The following is an 18,594-nucleotide window of genomic DNA, read 5'->3' as shown; positions in this document are numbered from 1 at the left end:
TACTCTGCAATAAGAAATGACAAAATCATAGAATTTGGAGGGAAATGGATGGCATTAGAGCAGATTATGCTAAGTGAAGCTAGCCAATCCTTAAAAAAACAAATGTCAAATGTCTTCTTTGATATAAGGGGAGTAACCAAGGACAGGGTAGAGACGAAGAGCTGGAGAAGAAGATTAACATTAAACAGGGATGATAGGCGGGAGGGAAAGTAAGAGTTAAGGGAAATTGCATGGAACTGGAAGGTGAGCCTCAGGGTTATACACAATTACATATAAGAGGAAAGGAGGAGTAGGAGAAAAATTATATAAGTGGAAGAAACGATTTATAGTAGAGGGGATGGAGAGAGAGTAGGGGAGGGGAGGGGAGGGGAGGGGTGAGGGGACAGTGGTGAATGGGATAGACAGCAGAATACATCAGTCACTAGAAAGGCAATTTGTAAATCAATGGAAATGTAACTGATGTGACACAGCAATCTGTATACGGGGTAAAAATGGGAGTTCATAACCCACTTGAATCAATCTGTGAAATATGGTATAATAAGAACTATGTAATGTTTTGAACAACCAACAATAAAATAATTTTTAAAAAAAATTGAAAAAAAAAAAGAGAAAAAGAGAAACTTGCTACAAAATCTTTTCACAACATGGAAAGGTATTGTTCAAGTCTTCTACAGCACCGAAAAGCTACCTGTGTCCTGGAAGAATGTTTTAACTTTGGATCATTTTAAAGCCCTAACAATAGTCTTCATTCTCTTTGGGGCTTCAAGTACTTAAGTGTATTGGCACCACAGAGCCTACATTTGTGACCTCTTCTCTCTGTTCTCTACATGGATCATTTCATTCAATCCATTGTCTTTTAGAGCTTTCACCCTCTGCAATCTTCATCCCACTAACATGGTTGTCTCCTTTTGACTGTTTTTGTCAATGACTTGTTCTCATCATTACTATTAAACTTATTCACTTCAAACAGCTGGAGTTTGCTGTGTGAAACACCAAACCCTGTTTTCCTGTGGTGAAATTGAGAAAGTATGTTGATATCATAGACAAGCCTGGAGGCCAGGGTACATTTAGGAGGCAAGACACTTTTGTCATTCTTTAGCCCTGTTCTGTTTATTCAGCTCCTAACCTGTCTTCCAAGGTGATGTTTTTCTCTGACCCACAAGTTGGAGTAAGGGGACAAGACTGGTGGCTGCATGTGCCTCAGAATGCCCTTAACAACTGCCACCCTCTTGGGTCTACCTGCCCTCTATCACTTAGCTATTTAAAGTGACTGGTGCTGAAATTACTTCTAAATTAAACTTTTCTTTTATCTGTTCACATTCTAGTGATGGTACTTTCCTGAATCCTGAGTGTGTTTTTGTTTGTTTGTTTGTTTTGTTTGTTTGTTTTTTAGAAGCTTCAATACTGAATGTAGAAATGGGGAACTAAAAAAATGGCCTTTTTCACTATAAAGGTCACAAAAGGACTTTACTGGAGCTATCTTAGATAGTTTATGAGATCACTTTGACTTCTTCCTCTAACCCAGTTGAAAACTGATTTTCACACATCATTTTTCTCTACCGAATCCTCTGCTTTCCTCTTTATCCTTTTCTAAAATTAGTCCTTGTTCAATTTGCATTGATTTTTTCTGTTTTCAGATAAGTTTAAGTGTACAAACCTTTGTCTCTAAAATATATCTTTACAGTGCAGGCAAAGCAATGCTTATTGCATTAAAAATATGTTCTGCCCCTTTTTCAATGAAATTTCCTCAAAGTTCACTGTTAATAAATGCAAGTCATTCATGAATCAACATCTCCCATGTTTTAATATGTAAAATTTTAAAGTTTGACTAGAGATTATGAATATGAAATTACAAAGTACATTCAGATCACACTGCCTATTTCCTTACCAAAGGGCCTTATAAAGGTATGAATTTGCAAAACCAGGAAAAGAATATAAACCCTTGGTCAATGTATTAAGTGGGAAAATGATTTCTGAAAATAGCTTTGGGGAGATGTGCCTGCCACTCACTTTTTTTTATGTGTGTGTATGTGTGTGTGTGTGCGCGCGCGCACGCTCATTTGTGTATTGATCTGAGAGCATAGAACCTTCCCAATTGTTGGTCCCAGGAGATCAGAAACATCTAGGCAGAAACAGTCAGTGGCTGACAAAAAAATCAGGTGAGGGTTGCTGGTGATTTCAACCTATATTAACAGTTTTTGTATGTTGCTAGGATTTCTCAGTGTAAGAGATTCATGGTCTGCCAAAGGCAGATATGGGAGGTGTTATAGGAACCAGATCTCAAGACATCATGATGAAGTCCACACCTTTCTAAAGGTCTAAGGAAGAGTCACCAAGAATCAAAAGGAATAGATATTTTCATTCTACATCAAGGAAACTACAATTGAAATACCAAGGAGGATATTTTGAAAAGACTTTCAAAAAATCCCAAAAGAGAAAGGAAAAAAAAGAATTTTAACATCTAGCACATCCATAGACAAGTGAGTCAGCTTATTAAAATACCAAGACACATAAGACTTTTCTCTCTCCTGAATAATTATCCCTTCTTTGAACAAACTTCAGACTTCCCTATTCAGTTTTCCTATTTAATGTTCTCAGATCTCAGCTGAAGGTGGAGAGTGAAGGAACTTTTAAAACTTTAAAAATAACATATATTGGGCATTTTAACTTATTTTTTAAAATTTTTGTGTCTTTTCATTTTTAATGGACATAATAATTCAATGGCATTCCATGTGGTACAAAGTGATACTTCAATATATTTAATGATCAGAACATTGCAACATATATATGTAACACTTAAATATTCATTATTCCTTTGATCTGGGATCATTAAAAATCCTATTAGCTATTCTGAAGTAGGCAATTAGTTGTTGTAAACCATAGGTACCCTATTGTGCTGTGGGAGAGGGTGAATGGATAGAAGATGGTTCACAGATGCAGGGATGCATTTGAATTGGATTTAAATTTCTGATAGAGGCCTTATTAAACACCTATGGAAATTGGAGCTCAGTGCTATCTAACAGCAATGAGAAAATTCATGAAACTTTGTGAATTTTCATTCAGACACTGAATAAATTCTTTCATACTATGTTGTTGAATGCATCAGAGAGACACAAGAATAAAAGTTTTATTTTATTACGACCTGCTTTTGTAAGATGAAGTTGCATTTAAATATAACCTCCATAGGACTAGATTCAGATGTTTAAAAACAGAATTGGAAGTCTAAAATTATACAAATTGTGAATATTCACCTGAAAATGGCATAAACAAATTAGCCACTTGTGAGTATGGGACTGAGTACTCTGACAGATATCCTCTTTCGGATATCAAAGGCTTCTCTGTCACCACTTGCCTATGTCAGAGTTATTGGGAGTCTTTGTGGAACACAATGAACTTTCATGTTCAGTTGACAGGAATGTCCTTATACATACAAAGTATATATATTCTTCGTTCGTTAGCCCAAGTCACTTACAGTGATACTTCTGGGTACCACTAGGGTTGGACTCTTATGCTCAGGTACAGAAATAAAATAACAATATTTGATTGTGAGATTATAATGTGGGGTGGGAGTGAGTGTGCCTTACAAACAGAGATTAGGTAATCTTCAAAATGAAAAAAAAAAAAAACTTCAAGTTGAAAAGTGTTTAAAACACTTTTATAGAAAGCTAAAAGTTCAAAGGTGAGAAACATTAAACTGGACCTTTATTACCAGAATATCTGAATTTAAAAATTTAAGGAACTATTAAGAGAGAAAGAAAAAAAAAACATGGGTCTTTACTCATATCTGGCACCTAAAATAAGCACAACAGCTGACAAGCTAAGCTACTCAAGGTCAATGATATAGGCATATGCTGAAACTCCATCTCTTCCTGTGTATTTTCACATAGTCCAATGTGATTAATAAAATATAAGTACTATAAAGGTCTTTCTTTCCACCTGGGGAAAATCAACACTTTCATTTTACCTTCTCACTCTTCCACATGTAGATCTTCATGCTCCCTTGGCATCTTTCAGATGCCAAGTCCTCTCAGGGACTCCTCTCTCTCTTTTGTGAAGAGCAATGTGAAAGATGCCCCCAGCCCAGCAGACAGGATGATTGTTGTGGCCGATCTCATTCAAATAGTGAGCTCCTCCTCCCTCTCCTTTCCCAGAACTTTTAGACGCTCCCCAGGCAGGGCCTAGGTTTCCTTTGGACTTTCATGTTTTTATAGGAGTTTGAGCATGTATCACTGTACACATCCTTAGTGAAACAGGCAGATTTCCAGAGTAGCATTTTCTAGAAGCATTTTCTCTAATCCTTAGGTGGGCAAGATAATAACTTTAGTTCTGTTCAGTTTCTTACGGATTGCTCTTATGACCACATTCAAAGGGACTACAATAAATCTGGGGAAAAGTGTTAGTATAGACAAATGTACATCACAATCATTCTGTGATTAGTCAGGTATAATACACGTATTCCAGAGGATGGGATGAGATTACACACACACACACACACACACACACACACACACACACACACATACACAGAGATCTTGATTATTTATCATTAATATTTTATTTTTCTAGTCCATGCATAAAGACTAAACCATTCAGAGAGTGTACATTAGGATCCTTATGTGTCATTTGTCAATTTAAAGTTATACTTTGCTACACCATAATTTTTTCATGGCATTTTTCACTTCTGCATTCCTTAGGGTATAGATCAGTGGATTCAGTAAAGGTGTCCCAATTGTATAAAACACAGCCACCATCTTGTCTATTGGAAAGGTGGTTGGAGGACGAGTGTATATAAATATACAAGGACCAAAAAATATGACCACAACAATAAAGTGGGAGGTGCATGTGGAAAGAGCTTTCCGCCTTCCTTCTGCACTGTGGTTTCTCAGAGAGTACAGGATGACAACATAGGAGATAAGTAAGATTATGAAACTCACCATGCATATGACCCCACTGTTAGAAACAACTAGCAAATTTATCACATAAGTGTCCATGCAGGCAAGTTTCAACAAGGGCTGCAAATCACAGAAATAGTGATCAATCACATTGGGGCCACAGAAGGGCAATCTCAAAGCCAGGAAAATCTGTGCTGAGGAATGAATGCAAGATCCCACCCAGGCCAGAATCACCAACACACCACAGACATGCTGGCTCATGATGGTTGTGTATCGCAGGGGCTTACAAATGGCTACATAGCGATCAAAGGCCATGAGGATGAGCACAAATATCTCCATGCAGCCAAAGAAATGGGCTGCAAAAACTTGAGTCATGCACTCGTTGTAGGAAATGGTCTTCTTCTGAGAAAGGGCATCCACAATCAGTCTGGGGGCTGTGGTTGTAGAGAAGCAAGCATCTGCAAATGACAGGTAGAAGAGGAAATAGTACATGGGACTTCCAAGGGTCTGGCTTGTTTTAATGGTCACCACAATGAGAAAGTTCCCCAACAGGGTCATGAGGTAAAGAATCAAGAAGATCCCAAATATTGCCTTCTGCTTGGCAGGGTCTTGTGTCAGGCCAAACAGAATGAATTCAGTCACGCTGCCGTTATGCATCACCCTGTCAGTGCCTGTGGGCAGCATGCAGTTGACAAATGTTTAACCTGCACAGAGAAGAAAATAACTGACATCTTTAAAAGATCAGTGTGCTGATCTACAAACTCTTCAGTTCCAGCATGTACTGTTACCTCCATTTCATTTGTGGTGAGACAAAATCCCTTAGCATCGTTTAAGATTGTGCTGCCCTTGACTCTTCTAGATTTCTCTATTGACTCAGAAACTCATTGGGCTGAATTAATTTTTTTTTTTGCATTTGGGAAATAAAACATATATGTCCTTCAAATATGTTGATTCTTACCTAAATGGATAACTGTAGAATTTGTTCTTTCCTTGGATGTGTGGTTCTTTTGAAACTCAGCCTTCCTATATCAAAAATGGAATTCCAGTACTCATCGTAACTTATTCTGCATTTTCAGAATTAAAAAAGGTTTTATAACTACATATATAAACACATCTACACAGATCTTTAATGTATCATCATTTTATATATGAATTTTGCAATCTTAAAACACTATTCTATAAAATTAAGCATTATTAATAAAGGAGAATCCTACCCAACAAAATTCTTCTCAGTCAATTTCACTCATTTTAGTGTCCATATTATGTTCTTCCCCTTTAATATCTTGGATTAAATATATTCTCCAAAAATCAATTTTCACTACTTTTCATTAATGCATTTTGGTTTAAGAAATCAGTTCACTGATGGTCATAATTTTACAAAGATCTTGGATAATAACTTAAAGGGGCATAATAGAAAGAAACTTTCTTGATTGTACACTTAAAAATTATTTCATTAGAATTTTGAGGGTCTTTTGCCTATATTTTTGACCTAGAATAAATTTTCTCATATGTCTATAATCTTGGAAATGCTTTATAAAAATCATATCTGCCCCTTTTACATGTACATACTTAATTCCCTAAGGTATTATTTTTTTAAAACATTATTTTTAAAACTTGTCCATAATTTCAACATAAAATTATTCCAAATCATAATCACTATTCCTGTGTTTTTATACTTAACATAGCTTAATTACCCATTTTACAGTGTGATAATGTATAAATTTTTGAAAAATATTACTTTGGCTTTGTTGGAAAAATAATGATGATATATTTCCAAGTGCAATATTATTGCACAAATGCTAGAGAAAATCATTGTTATTACTACTTATTATAAACTCTGCTTTCAAAATTTTGTGTTTACTCACTACACATTTATTATAGAATAAATCACATTATAACGAAATATTCAAAGGAAACAGAGAGATTTGAGAAAAAAATTGAAATCTTGCTGGGAATGACAGTTAACATCTGTAATTCTAGTGTGTCATGAGGCTGAGGAGGGTTTCCAAGTTCAATGCCAGCCTGGGCAGCTTAGTGAGACCCTCTCTCAAAATAAAAACTAAAATGGCTGGAATGTAGCTTAATAATAGAGCACCATTGGCTTAACACATAGTACTGGAGTAAAATATTTTCATTCCAAATCATTTAAATCTACAACTCCACTGCCCATAAATAAGTGTTTTTACTTTTTAAAATATCTACTTACAGAGACATTTACAAGTTTATTTGCATATGTGTATATCTCTGTATCATTATTTTATGTATAAATATGGACTATGTTTCAGTATTGATTATTTTTAGAACACTTGAGAAGCATGCCAAAATGTATTATTTTGTGACATTATAATCTCAATAGCCTAACAGAAATATTTTTTTTTTATATTTCAGTATAGTCATATAATCTCCATCAATAAAATTTACATTTGGGCACATTTATTTCATGATATTATTTCCCTTCTGATCATCTTAAATTTCTTTGTCAGATTACTATTAGCCATTTTGATATTATACATGAATGTATATTAATGTAACAAATAACAATTATCAACTATGTATTATAATTTTGATTTTGTTCTATATTCTCTTATTTCTCTTTTTCTGTGATTTTTTCATTTCATATAGTCTACCAGTTTTCCCACTTTAACATAGTTCTTTGTTTCAAAATATTATAAAATTTGTATTTATTTTCCATTCTTCTTTTTTTTTTTTTTTTTTTTTTTTGCTTAAAACCCTGGATCAAAATTATCTATAATTGCTATGAGGAATGGGAAAAAATGTTCATCTGTTCTTTTCAACTTCTATGAATTCTAAAATAAATGTAGATACACTCATCAATCCTTTAAGCCACTCTATGGCTGATATTAGAAAAGTAGATGTCATCTGTAGCTAGGAATCACAGCTCTTAATATTTTTAATACGTACTAAAAGCAAATAAATTGAAAGTTCAAAGTAACTTGAATACTAGGAAACCCATGATGAGAGAAAACATCTAAACAGTCCTTTTATTGTGGAAAAGTGTGCAATTCAGAGAGATGGAAAACAGAGGAGTGTGGGAATTTGGGATGAGAGAAAAGAAAGCAAGTTTTAATGGAAATGAGTAGGAAAAATATTAAACTAATGGATCGACCCAAAATCTCTAGTAATCTGGACTCCAAAGACATAGTAGAAAGCAATCTGTCTTTCTAGGTACAGTTCATGAAAGCCAGGTTATAAAGTTTGGATACCTTGTCATTGGTAACCTATAAAATCTGAGGGCATTACACATGAGATCAGCTTTTATTATGATTTATTCATCAAATAAAAACAAAAATTTCTCAGTTGTTTAATGGATTTAACAGTTTTTGGATGGGGGATTTTGAAGAACTTATATATAACAAAGAATCTATCTCTTAAAAAAATTCAGAGTCCACATTAAGACATCTGACTTGGAAACTTGGTGGAACACAAAGTGGTGAATTAACTGTGGCACTAATAAAATAAACTGGCGTGCAGCCTGCAAACATCCCAAATACGATCCATTATAACTTAAGCTTACTACTTCCTTTCTTAAGAATCAAAAGTGCTCATTCTCAACTATTCTCTGTGAGGGATTATAAAATTTAAGATCCTTCATCAGCTTTTATTTATTGGTTTTTAGTTACATAAGATAGTAGAATCCATTGTGACATAACTGTATAAGCGTATAATACATCTCGTCTAATTCAGACTTCAGTACCTTCCTCTTCCCTCTCTCTACCCCTGCTCCTTTCCCTCAATTGATCTTTCTGCCATTTATTCATAGTTATTTTTTAAATGATTTCTTGTGGATATACTCAATTTCATCTGCTTTAACAGGAATGTTATAGTACTAAAGCCAGGATATTATCCTCTTGCATAGTGTTTTGTACTTAAATTCTAAAGTGATTTTGCTACATACATATATGAGATTTTATTGTGAGAATTATTAACACATATTCAATGGAAATTCATGCTGAGTTTCACAAATGTCCATGTTATAAGTTGCCATTGCTAACATCCTTCAGGATCCTTACAGGCCCTAACTGGGAATTCTATTCTATGGTCTAAATAAAAAGGATTCCAATTCAAATATCTTATCTTCTCACTTTTGACATCCTCCCCTTCTTTTTTCCTCTTTCTTATCCTTTAAATGAGAAAGTGGGCACTTTAAAAATATAATCATTCATACATACAATAAAACGATTGCTATGTTTTTCAAACACAAAGGTTAAGGTACTTGCTGTGACTTGCAAACTCCCATCCCCTGTACCACTGTCACACTTGTCCCTTACCTTCCAATGCTTCTTATCAGTGTTTCAGCCATGTCTGAAAATGTCTTTCCTCATAAATATACCCACAGTCTCATCCCCCGAATCTTCCATATCTCAGTATCTGATGACTTTTACTCTCCCGTAATCTCCACCTTTCATTTCTCTTTGGATAGAGCACATAATTAAAATACTTATCTCCTCAGCAAAACCCTCCCAGAGTTCTCCAGTCACATAAGTTTCTTATTGATAGTCTTCCACTGTTAAAATGTGTGTGCATTGAATCATGTAATCTCCAGCATATCCTTCTCTCACTTTTCCTTCGACATTTGGCATTCATTTGATTTTACTATGCCTTGTAAGGCAGTCTTGTGCTGTTTCAATTTGGACACTTTAGAAGAACCTGGGAGATGGAGTTTAGCAGAGAGCAATCAGAGAAGACCCAGGATCAGAACTCAAGCCTTTCTGTTGCATGGAAATCTCCTAACACTCCATCACTACTGCCATGAGAAGTATCACATCCCATCCATGCTGGTGGAGACAGCACAGGATCAAATAGCCATTAACATGTAGCAAATAAAACCATGTAAATGTTCAGGACATATCTTGGTTATTAAAGGAATGCAATCTTTAGGATGGGTCAAAGAGGCCAGCATTTTATACGTGTGTCTGAAAAATATTAGTGAAAGGAAGTAGAAAGTTTAGAGAATAGTAGGAGGAATCAAAGCCAAAAATACAAAAAAAAAAAAAAAGAAATGTTATTATGAACAAGAGTCTGAAAGGGCAGAATTGGGAGATGAGCGACAATCCCACATGCAAAGTAAGCAAAGAACCACAGATAAAGAGTGCATTCTTCTGAGATTTCACCAAAGAGTTTTGCTGCTCTCTCCTCCACTTCTTCTGTTATGCCTCACACCACAAAAAGACATAGTAAGCAAGGCTGACAAGAGATCCTAGAAAGCCCACACTAGTGTCATCAATATCAAGATACTCAGTACCATCAGCATCAGTGCATATAATCAGTGTGCATCCCTATTTTTGTCCTGACTTCAGACTTTGCAAATGAGAGATCTGCAGGTATTAGGCACTACACCTTGCCCCCTTCATCCTCGATTGGAATTGAGCCTAAGAAACTGCTGGGTCAAGCAGAGGCCACTGAAACTGGAAGAACATGAAATACTGAAAACTTTTCATCATCAAGTGGGAAAATGTATATTTATGGAATTTTAAATTCCTCAGGAGATGGACTCAGATGAGAGTGACTTGGTCCTGAATGTGAAGAAAAGGAAAGAAAATAATTCAGCTGGGTTTGAAAACTTACCTTTTTTCTTGGTAAAAAAAGGATGGCATCTAACAAGATGGTCATAATTTTCTCTGTTTCCACACTGGTTTACTTTGAAGATGAATCATGTACTGCAAGTGTACAACCTGTAAATTATACTTTAGATTCATCCACTCTTGCTTTCCATTACAGAATCTATGGCAGAGGAGATAATCGACATAGATATTTCTAGAAGTCCTAAATCAGACTCTACCAAAAGACTTGAAATGTTGGCAGAAAATTTCTTACTCCTTTCTAAAAATTTCTAGAAAAAAAAATAGCCTCACTGTTCCAGAAGTATTCATACAATCAATTACCTTACTCCAAGATGTTCTCTTGCAAAAGCTGTGTATTACACATCTCATTTTGCTCCATGAGGTACTTATAGATATTTCATAAAACTCACAAATGCCCAACCTCCAGAGTGGAAGTACCTCACCCCCTTTCCCACAAAAACCCTGAAGAATTTGCTCAATGAACTACTTACCACAGTTAACCCAGGACCACAGCAAACAATGAACCAATTAATTACAGCCAAAGCTGGTAGTAGGCAAATTAAGTTGCTTTCCTGTTCTCTTGGTCTGTCCTAAGGGACAGTTGCTCTTTCATTTACCCAAAGTTCCCTCCCAGTATGCATTGAAAGTCATCTTGAGTTGTAGACCTCTAAAGTTATCAAAGACATTCTCCTTTAAACTGAAACTCTTTGAAGAGTAGGCAAAACTCTCAGCCAAGTTGAAAATACAAATAGACACCATGTGATTGAATTCTACCTCCATTGCTTGTGTTTCTGGGACTGTAGGTACATTTCTTAACTTCTCTTAGATTCCTATTCTGAAACATGTTCCATCATGGCTGGAGGTGTAGATTAGAGGTCCAGTGCTTGTACATGACTTGGATTTGAAGCCCAGCACCACACACCTGCATCCACACACATTACCATTAAATGGCTTACAGTAGAGAATGAAAGAGAAATGAGGATTTAAATAAAAAGTATTTTTTATGTTGTTATTTTTAAATTAGGATCTTAAAGTATTATTTACATATAATAAAGCACAACATTTTTAAATACACATATGAGTTTTGGAAAATATATAGAACCATGTTACCACCACTACACTGATGGAAAATTATCAATTATACTAATCTGTTAAAGGAGGTGAGTTTAGCTGTATGTTCTCCTTATTTTTATGTTCTATTTCTTTGCCTTCTATTATTTAGTTATTTATTTTTTATTACATGGTTCTTCCCGAGAACCAGTAGGGAGGGTCAGTTCTGTGCCTCGCTCCTACCATTGATGGATACTCAGTCTTTGGAGGTCTCTGGCTTTGCTCGCATCACCCCATCTCTCTGCCCAATCTTCACTTGGCATTCTCTCTGTGCATATGTCGCTCTCTGTGTCCAGATTCTTTTTCTCATTATAAGGGCACATTTATCTTGGATTAGAATTCAGTGTAATAACTTCATCTTAACTTGATTATCTGTGAATACATGGTTTGCAAATAGGGTGTCCACAGGTATGAGGCATTAGATTTCAGTATCTTTGGGGGAAAATCCAATCCAATCCATACATCTTATTGAGGGAAAAAGTACTAACTGTGTCTTTCTAAATTTCCTCTAAAGCTCTTCTGGGGTCTCTTCTCCAACCTATGTTCTAGATATGACCCCTCTCCAGTGTAAAGCCCCGATTTCCCACCTGCTCATGCCCAGAATCAACACTCCCAGGATGAAAACCAACCACATAATTTAAGTCACTTCACTGAAATTCTTGTCTTTTTGGAAGTAATACCCTTTTCAGTGCTGGTTTACCCAGCAATTCACCTGTACCTCATATGGGTAAAGTCTTCAACTATTTGGCATTTTCAATTGTGCATGACATAAGCATTTCAGACCACAAAAAATATACTTCCTAAACTTTGTTATTTATTTACTTTTGAGGTGTGGTTTCACTATGTTGCCCATACTGATCTCCAACTCCTAATCTCCAGTCATCAGTCCACCTCAGCCTTCTGAGGTGATGGGACTATAGCCACATGTCACCATGCCTGCTGTTTCCTGTACTTCAAAGCTGTGTCATCGAGTCTCTATTTGTTAGAATATAATATTAGTAGAAGTAATTATAAAACTCAAAATATGTACAAGTCCTCTTTCTGTTTCATAATCCCATAATCCTGGACAAAGTTTCTACTATGTCCAAAGTGCTCAACAACTGTTATATATTAATTAAGAAAAGCAAAAATGTTTATCTTCTTGGATAACCATGATTAAAATAAGTAAATTAAATAGTAAGATGATAACAAATACTAATAAAAAGAAACAAGGGAGACTGGGGATATAGGTGAGTGGTAGAACACTGGTCCAATATTTGTAAAGCCCTGGGTTTGATATTCAGCAAAAGAAAAGAGAGATGTTTGATAAATGATAAGCTGATCAGGTTTTGGAGGGGAAAACTGTATTAAATATGACAATAAGAAAGTACTGGATGTGGTCTAGAAGATCATAAGTCACTGAGGACACTAGTCAAGTAACTTATTATAAGACTGCTTTAAGCAGAACAGGCATCTGGAAGAAATAATGTTTCAAGGTAAACACCTACTTGATGTAGTCAAGGAAAAACAAGGAAGCCAGTAAGGCTGAAACCGTGAGAGACCAAGTGTGTAAGTGTTCTAAGACGCCAATGAGATGCAGAATTCCAAATCATTGTAAGGACTTTTCTCTTTACTCTGAGATTGAGCCATTGCAGGGTTTTAGTCAAGGAGGTTGTCCCTCTTATGTTGCTTAAGTTTTAACAATATTCTCTGGTTGTTGAGCTGAAAATAGATTTAGCAGAACAAGGCTGCAAATAGAAAGAATTCTTATACTCTATGGCCTGTAATATAAGTGAGATACATATGTTTTCCTAATGTGTTAGGTGTAAGCTGTGATATTTCAACTTTGACTTTCTGGTTTTAGAAGGATGACTCTCTCTTGTGGAGGCTACAGTTACACTATGTTTGGACCAAACATAATCAGTCATTACATGTAAAGATGTCTATCTATCATATAAAGAAGAATATCAAATAAAGAGTTGACTGTGGAAATCTGGAATTCCAGAGGGATGTCAAGGGTAGAAATATAAATATGAGATCATCAGATGAGGCATGTTATTTAGAACTAAAATAAGATTGAGGGATCAATCTTACTTTACCATTTTAATATGACATGGAATGAAACTGCTTTTCTGTTGTAGTATCCAAAAATGTTTTAAGATAAATCTCAGCTGATTCAAATGAGAGATAATGAAAGAAATTTTCATCATCAGTTACTTTCCACATATGTATTTGTCCTGAGCAAATTCCCAAAACACAAAGCTAACAGTTCTCTCTCCTCCATCAACTCTGCATTACTACTCTGCCTTTTCCTGTTTCTCAGTCCCTGTAGCTTATCTAACAATGCTAAACTGGTGGCAAAGCTGGCACGGCAAGTGGCTTATTGGTGCCTTTCATTATAATTCAAAAAATCGATGCCTCACCCTGTATAGGACTTGCAGTTTGAATGGTTTTCCAGTAAATGGTCTAACTTTTATTACTAAACTCCACCAACCCCAATGAGGCATGGCTATGAAAACCTCTCAAAAGCACATTATTTGGGTTCATCTGCCATGTGTTAAGCCCAGTCCTCACAGTGTAGAAAGGGTCTCTGATTCTACAGAATCCCAGACGTCTACTCATCTTCTGTTCCCTCATGGATTGGCTTCTCTTGTGCATACTCATCATCAATAGAAGAGAGACCTGAAGGGCTGAAGAAGGGGTCATGGAAAGGAGGGGAGGGCAAGGGGAGGTATTGGGAAATGAAATTGATCAAAGTGTGCTGTATTCATGTACCAATACGCAACAATGAAACCCACTATTCTGTATAAATTCACCAATTAAGAAAAAAGACTACCTGAATGAAAGTGTAATTTTAATGAGATGCTTGAAAAATATAAATCAGAAGCTCCAGAGTACTTATATCAGTCACTGATCAATATCATTCTCTTCAGGGAGGAAATTCTGTAAAGGAAACTTGATTACTATCCAAGTCTGCTTAATAAATGTGGAATTTAAAGGAAGGGCATTGTTGGCTATAGACTCAAGGAGCCACAGACTGAAATATTCTAACACAGAACTGTGTCTGCTAGATGGCTGGAAGGTCTTATCTATAAATAAGTGAAATAATTTTTGCACTAGGAATCTATACGATATTTAATGAAAAAGGTTGTTTCCTTGGCATAGGTTGCTCTGTAATTCCAGCTTTAGTGTTATGGTTTTGATATGAGTTTCTCTCAAAAGCTCATGTGTGAGACAAATGTGAGAAAGCGTGAAGGTGAAATAATGGCATTATGAGAGCCTTAACCTAATCAGTGCATTAATCTCCTTAAAGCGATTACCTGAGTGGTGACTGTAGACAGGTAGGCATGTTATTTAGAGGAAGTGGGTCATTGAGGACATGACTTTGGGGTATATATTTTGTGAGCTGAAATATTTTTGTGAGCTGTATATATTTTGTGAGCCTACTTCCTGTAGGCCAAATTCTGATTTTCCTTTCTCTGTGACACTCTACTATCATGATGTTCTACTTCATCTCAAACCCCAAAGGATGGAGTTGGTCATCTATGAACTGAGACCTCTGAAACTGTGAGCCCCCAAATAACATTTCACTTCTCTAAAATTGTTCTTGTCAGGTCTTTTGGTCACAAAAGCAAAAAAGCTGACTAAAACACAAGGGATCTAACTTTTGAGAAACTCTTCTCTTTTTTGCATGGATCATTCGTTTTTGTCTTTGTTTTATGTCAGTTATTCTCTTTTTCTAATCTGTTGTTTCATACATGAGTATTTGACCTTATAGTTCTCACAGTTTTGTACAACTGTCACCAATTCACTATTCAAATCTAAGAGAAATGTCAACTTACTTAAATGACAAAAACATTCATAAAACTAATTATTATGAATGAGCAGTGATCAACATGATTCACAAATCTATTAAATTTGCATAGAGATTAGAAATTGATACACTGAATTTTGTTATAGGCAGAATTATTATTATTATTATTATTATTATTATTAAAATAGTAATTCATGATTTATTTCCTTGTGCATTTTTAAAAGGTGAGTGAAACATTGCCTTTTAAGTATGTTATAAAGGGACACAAGCATTAAATCATGACTCAATTACCTGATTATAAATTTCCTGTGATTCATAAATTTGTTGAGACTTTGGGCTGTTCACTATTGAGCCAGAAAAGATAAGATTCAGATTTAGTAGTATCAGAACTGATTTTCCAACAAAATGGGTGAATCAAAATAAGGTCTAATTTTTCAACTGGAGTCAAAATATGCAAAATAGAAACCCAAACCAGAATAAGGAACCAAAGAAAAAGATGAGGCCATACATAAATCTTTTAAATGGCACTCCAAGTGAAATCTTTTCTTTATATGAAAATTAGAGATTCCAATGCACACTTCATTATGTAAATGTGTACATATGTATATGACATGTGTGCATATATTCATATGTCATCTCAGTTGCTCAAGATCAGTATTTTGAAATGATTCAAAATGTTACATTTGAAAACTCACTTCTGAGAAAACACCTTCTGTGGCTTGGACACCAGGTCAAACCCATTATTCCTAACCTCTCTAATATCTTGCTAGAATCATGCTTTAGGAAGAAATTATTTTCCAAATTTTGGGTTATCAAAAGTTAATTGCAACCATCAATCTCTACACATGAAATATTCAAGAAAATTATTGAAATTTGTTTTACTGCCAAAACATTTTAAATAATATTTGAGATAAACTATTCCATGTATTATATCAAAGTACCTCTTATATTTCTTAACCTGAATAATGCCTAACACACTTAAGATGCTCCTACCACTATTTTCAGTTGTTTTGAATTTTTCCAACTTTTGTATCACTTAAGACATAGTGTAAAATATTAATTTTAGAATTTCAGCCTAAAGATAATTTCCATGCCATATGTATTAGTTACAAACTTACATATATGGCTCCAATCATTCTGATTAGTGTACATCCTCATTTTTGTTCTGGCTTTTTAAAAGATTTTTTTTTTCAATAGCTAAGGAGTACCAATAATTCAGTTATTATTTTAAGTAATTGTAGAATAACAAAAATTTAGAATCAAATTTTACTTATTTTTGTTTATTTTCAAGCTTTCACTCTCACAGAAATCTTTTAAATAAGCTTATCATTTATAGCCATTTCTTTATTTCTAACAATTCCATCCAAATTAATTTCCAATGCATTGCTATAGTAAAACAGAAATATTTTCATAATTATTGGTAACTATTATCAAACAATCTTCCTTGGTTGTACCAATATTTTTTATAAATAATTACAGAAGAAAAACACTATTTTTTCCTCTTTAGTCTATATTTGTATCTGTTAATATCTTAACATGTTCACATTAAATCTGGTCCCAAAAGCCTTCTCTTATTTTTTTTTTCAGAAAAACAAACATCTTCTTTGTCTTGTGCTCCTATATTACTTACTATGTGCTTTATAAATATTGATTGAATTGAATAAGGCAACTCTATATTATATATTATTATTGTTGTGCAATCTTGTAATTTAAGCAAATGCTCACAAATACCATTTCATTTGACCTGCATACTCTCTTGCTAGGAAAATGCATCATTTGATGAGTTATTATGATTATTTTTTAATGTACAACATTTGACTTGTAATGCAGAGTTTAACCAGGCACAGTCACACTAGAACTCAAATGGGATAGCATGCTGTTAAATAGCCTCTCTCTGACTGTCCCTCTCTCGCTCATTCATATCATATAAAACATCAAATCATAAACATCCATGTATATTAAATTATAAAAAAAGAGAAATCCTGAACAGTTAGAAACAGTTGACAGTAAACACCTTAATTTCCTGTCTAGACCCCAAAATTAAGATCTGCAAGTTGCATGATGAGACAATTATCAAAGGCAGCAAATGAAATATCTAATGAATAATGGCAAGAAAGGAATGAAAGAGTCAATGAATCATTACAGGAGAGAGTAAAATTAACAGACCTCAGGAGAGTGAAGGGGTGGGATACAGAAAGATATAGAGAGGGGAGGTGAACAGTAATATAAGTGGGGTAGGTTGAACCAAGACTGCATCAGAGGTTAACCTCTCTCTTCCTGACCCACTGCAATAACTCTTGCCCCCAAATCGGAGAGAATGTGCTTGTGATCATAAGCAAGGATCACCAAGGGTCCTGAACCCCAAGGGTGTAGTGGAATCCTATCACATACCTGGTCACAGAAGCCTTACTCTGATCATATACTCTGCACAGGAGGTGAGGAGACACCGCTCCACCAAGATCAAAAGTTCTACAGGCTGGCCCCCAAGTCATGGTGAAGTTGAATCTTAACCCTGAGAACAGAGAGGAGTAGGAGGGACAGTGAAGATTCATGCTGAGGCCAGAGATGCCTTAGAAACCCAGGGCCACCTACTCTCCATGGATGGAACTTCCTGCCCCCAGGAGCTCCACCTTTCTGGAAGACACACTGAGATAGATGCCATCAGAAATCAGCTCAGTCTTGAAGAAGAAACATGAAGAAAATATTTTAAAAATCTTGAAAATCTTGCCTCTTTTAAATGACTGTCATTAAAGTACATTTCATATGTTCCAATCTAATTTATTTGGAATGAAGATCTTATAAAGCCAGGGGAAAGTACTCAAACTGTATTTTACTTATTATCAACACTTTCTCTCATAAGCAAGTATAGGTTGTGGGTAGTTTATGTAGAGAGGGGACTTGGCATGTGAGCATACTTCACAAGCTTCCTCCAGAAAAGAGCAGGGAGATGAAACGACATGGTCTATCTTAGAGTGGGGAAAGGGACAGGAAAACCAGGAGATGTTTTACATTTATTTTATGAAAATGCTACAGAAGAGCCAGGCAAGGTGGTACATGCCTACAATCCTAGGCTTTGGGAGGCTGAGGCAGGAGGATGGCAAGTTCAAAGCTAGCCTCAGCAACTTAGTGGCTCCCTAAGCATCTTAGCAAGACCTTGTCCCTAAATAAAAAATAATAAAAAAGAGGTGGGGATGCAGCTCAGTAGTGAGGCATCCCT

The 18,594-nt window shown here is 35.3% G+C and overlaps 1 protein-coding gene across 2 annotated transcripts in view; it reads right to left on the bottom strand.

Annotated features, from left to right (window-relative positions):
* Positions 1 to 4,637: 4,637 nt before the first annotated feature.
* LOC308638592 (olfactory receptor 4C11-like) overlaps positions 4,638 to 18,594 on the bottom strand; it is a gene marked incomplete at both ends in the record, with an annotated part of 413,029 nt that continues 399,072 nt past the window's right edge. Inside the window, one exon of one of the 2 annotated variants that reach the window (XM_081276219.1) lies at positions 4,638 to 5,535. In XM_081276219.1, the coding sequence (XP_081132345.1) occupies positions 4,638 to 5,535 (898 nt within the window). Of the gene's footprint in view, positions 5,550 to 18,594 lie in introns of those variants that run through there. The other variant, XM_081276220.1, reaches the window with a different exon arrangement.

Source organism: Spermophilus citellus, assembly GCF_964194105.1.
Source record: "Spermophilus citellus genome assembly, chromosome: 2".
Lineage (NCBI taxonomy): Eukaryota > Metazoa > Chordata > Mammalia > Rodentia > Sciuridae > Spermophilus > Spermophilus citellus.
This window is presented reverse-complemented; position numbering and strand designations above follow the sequence as displayed.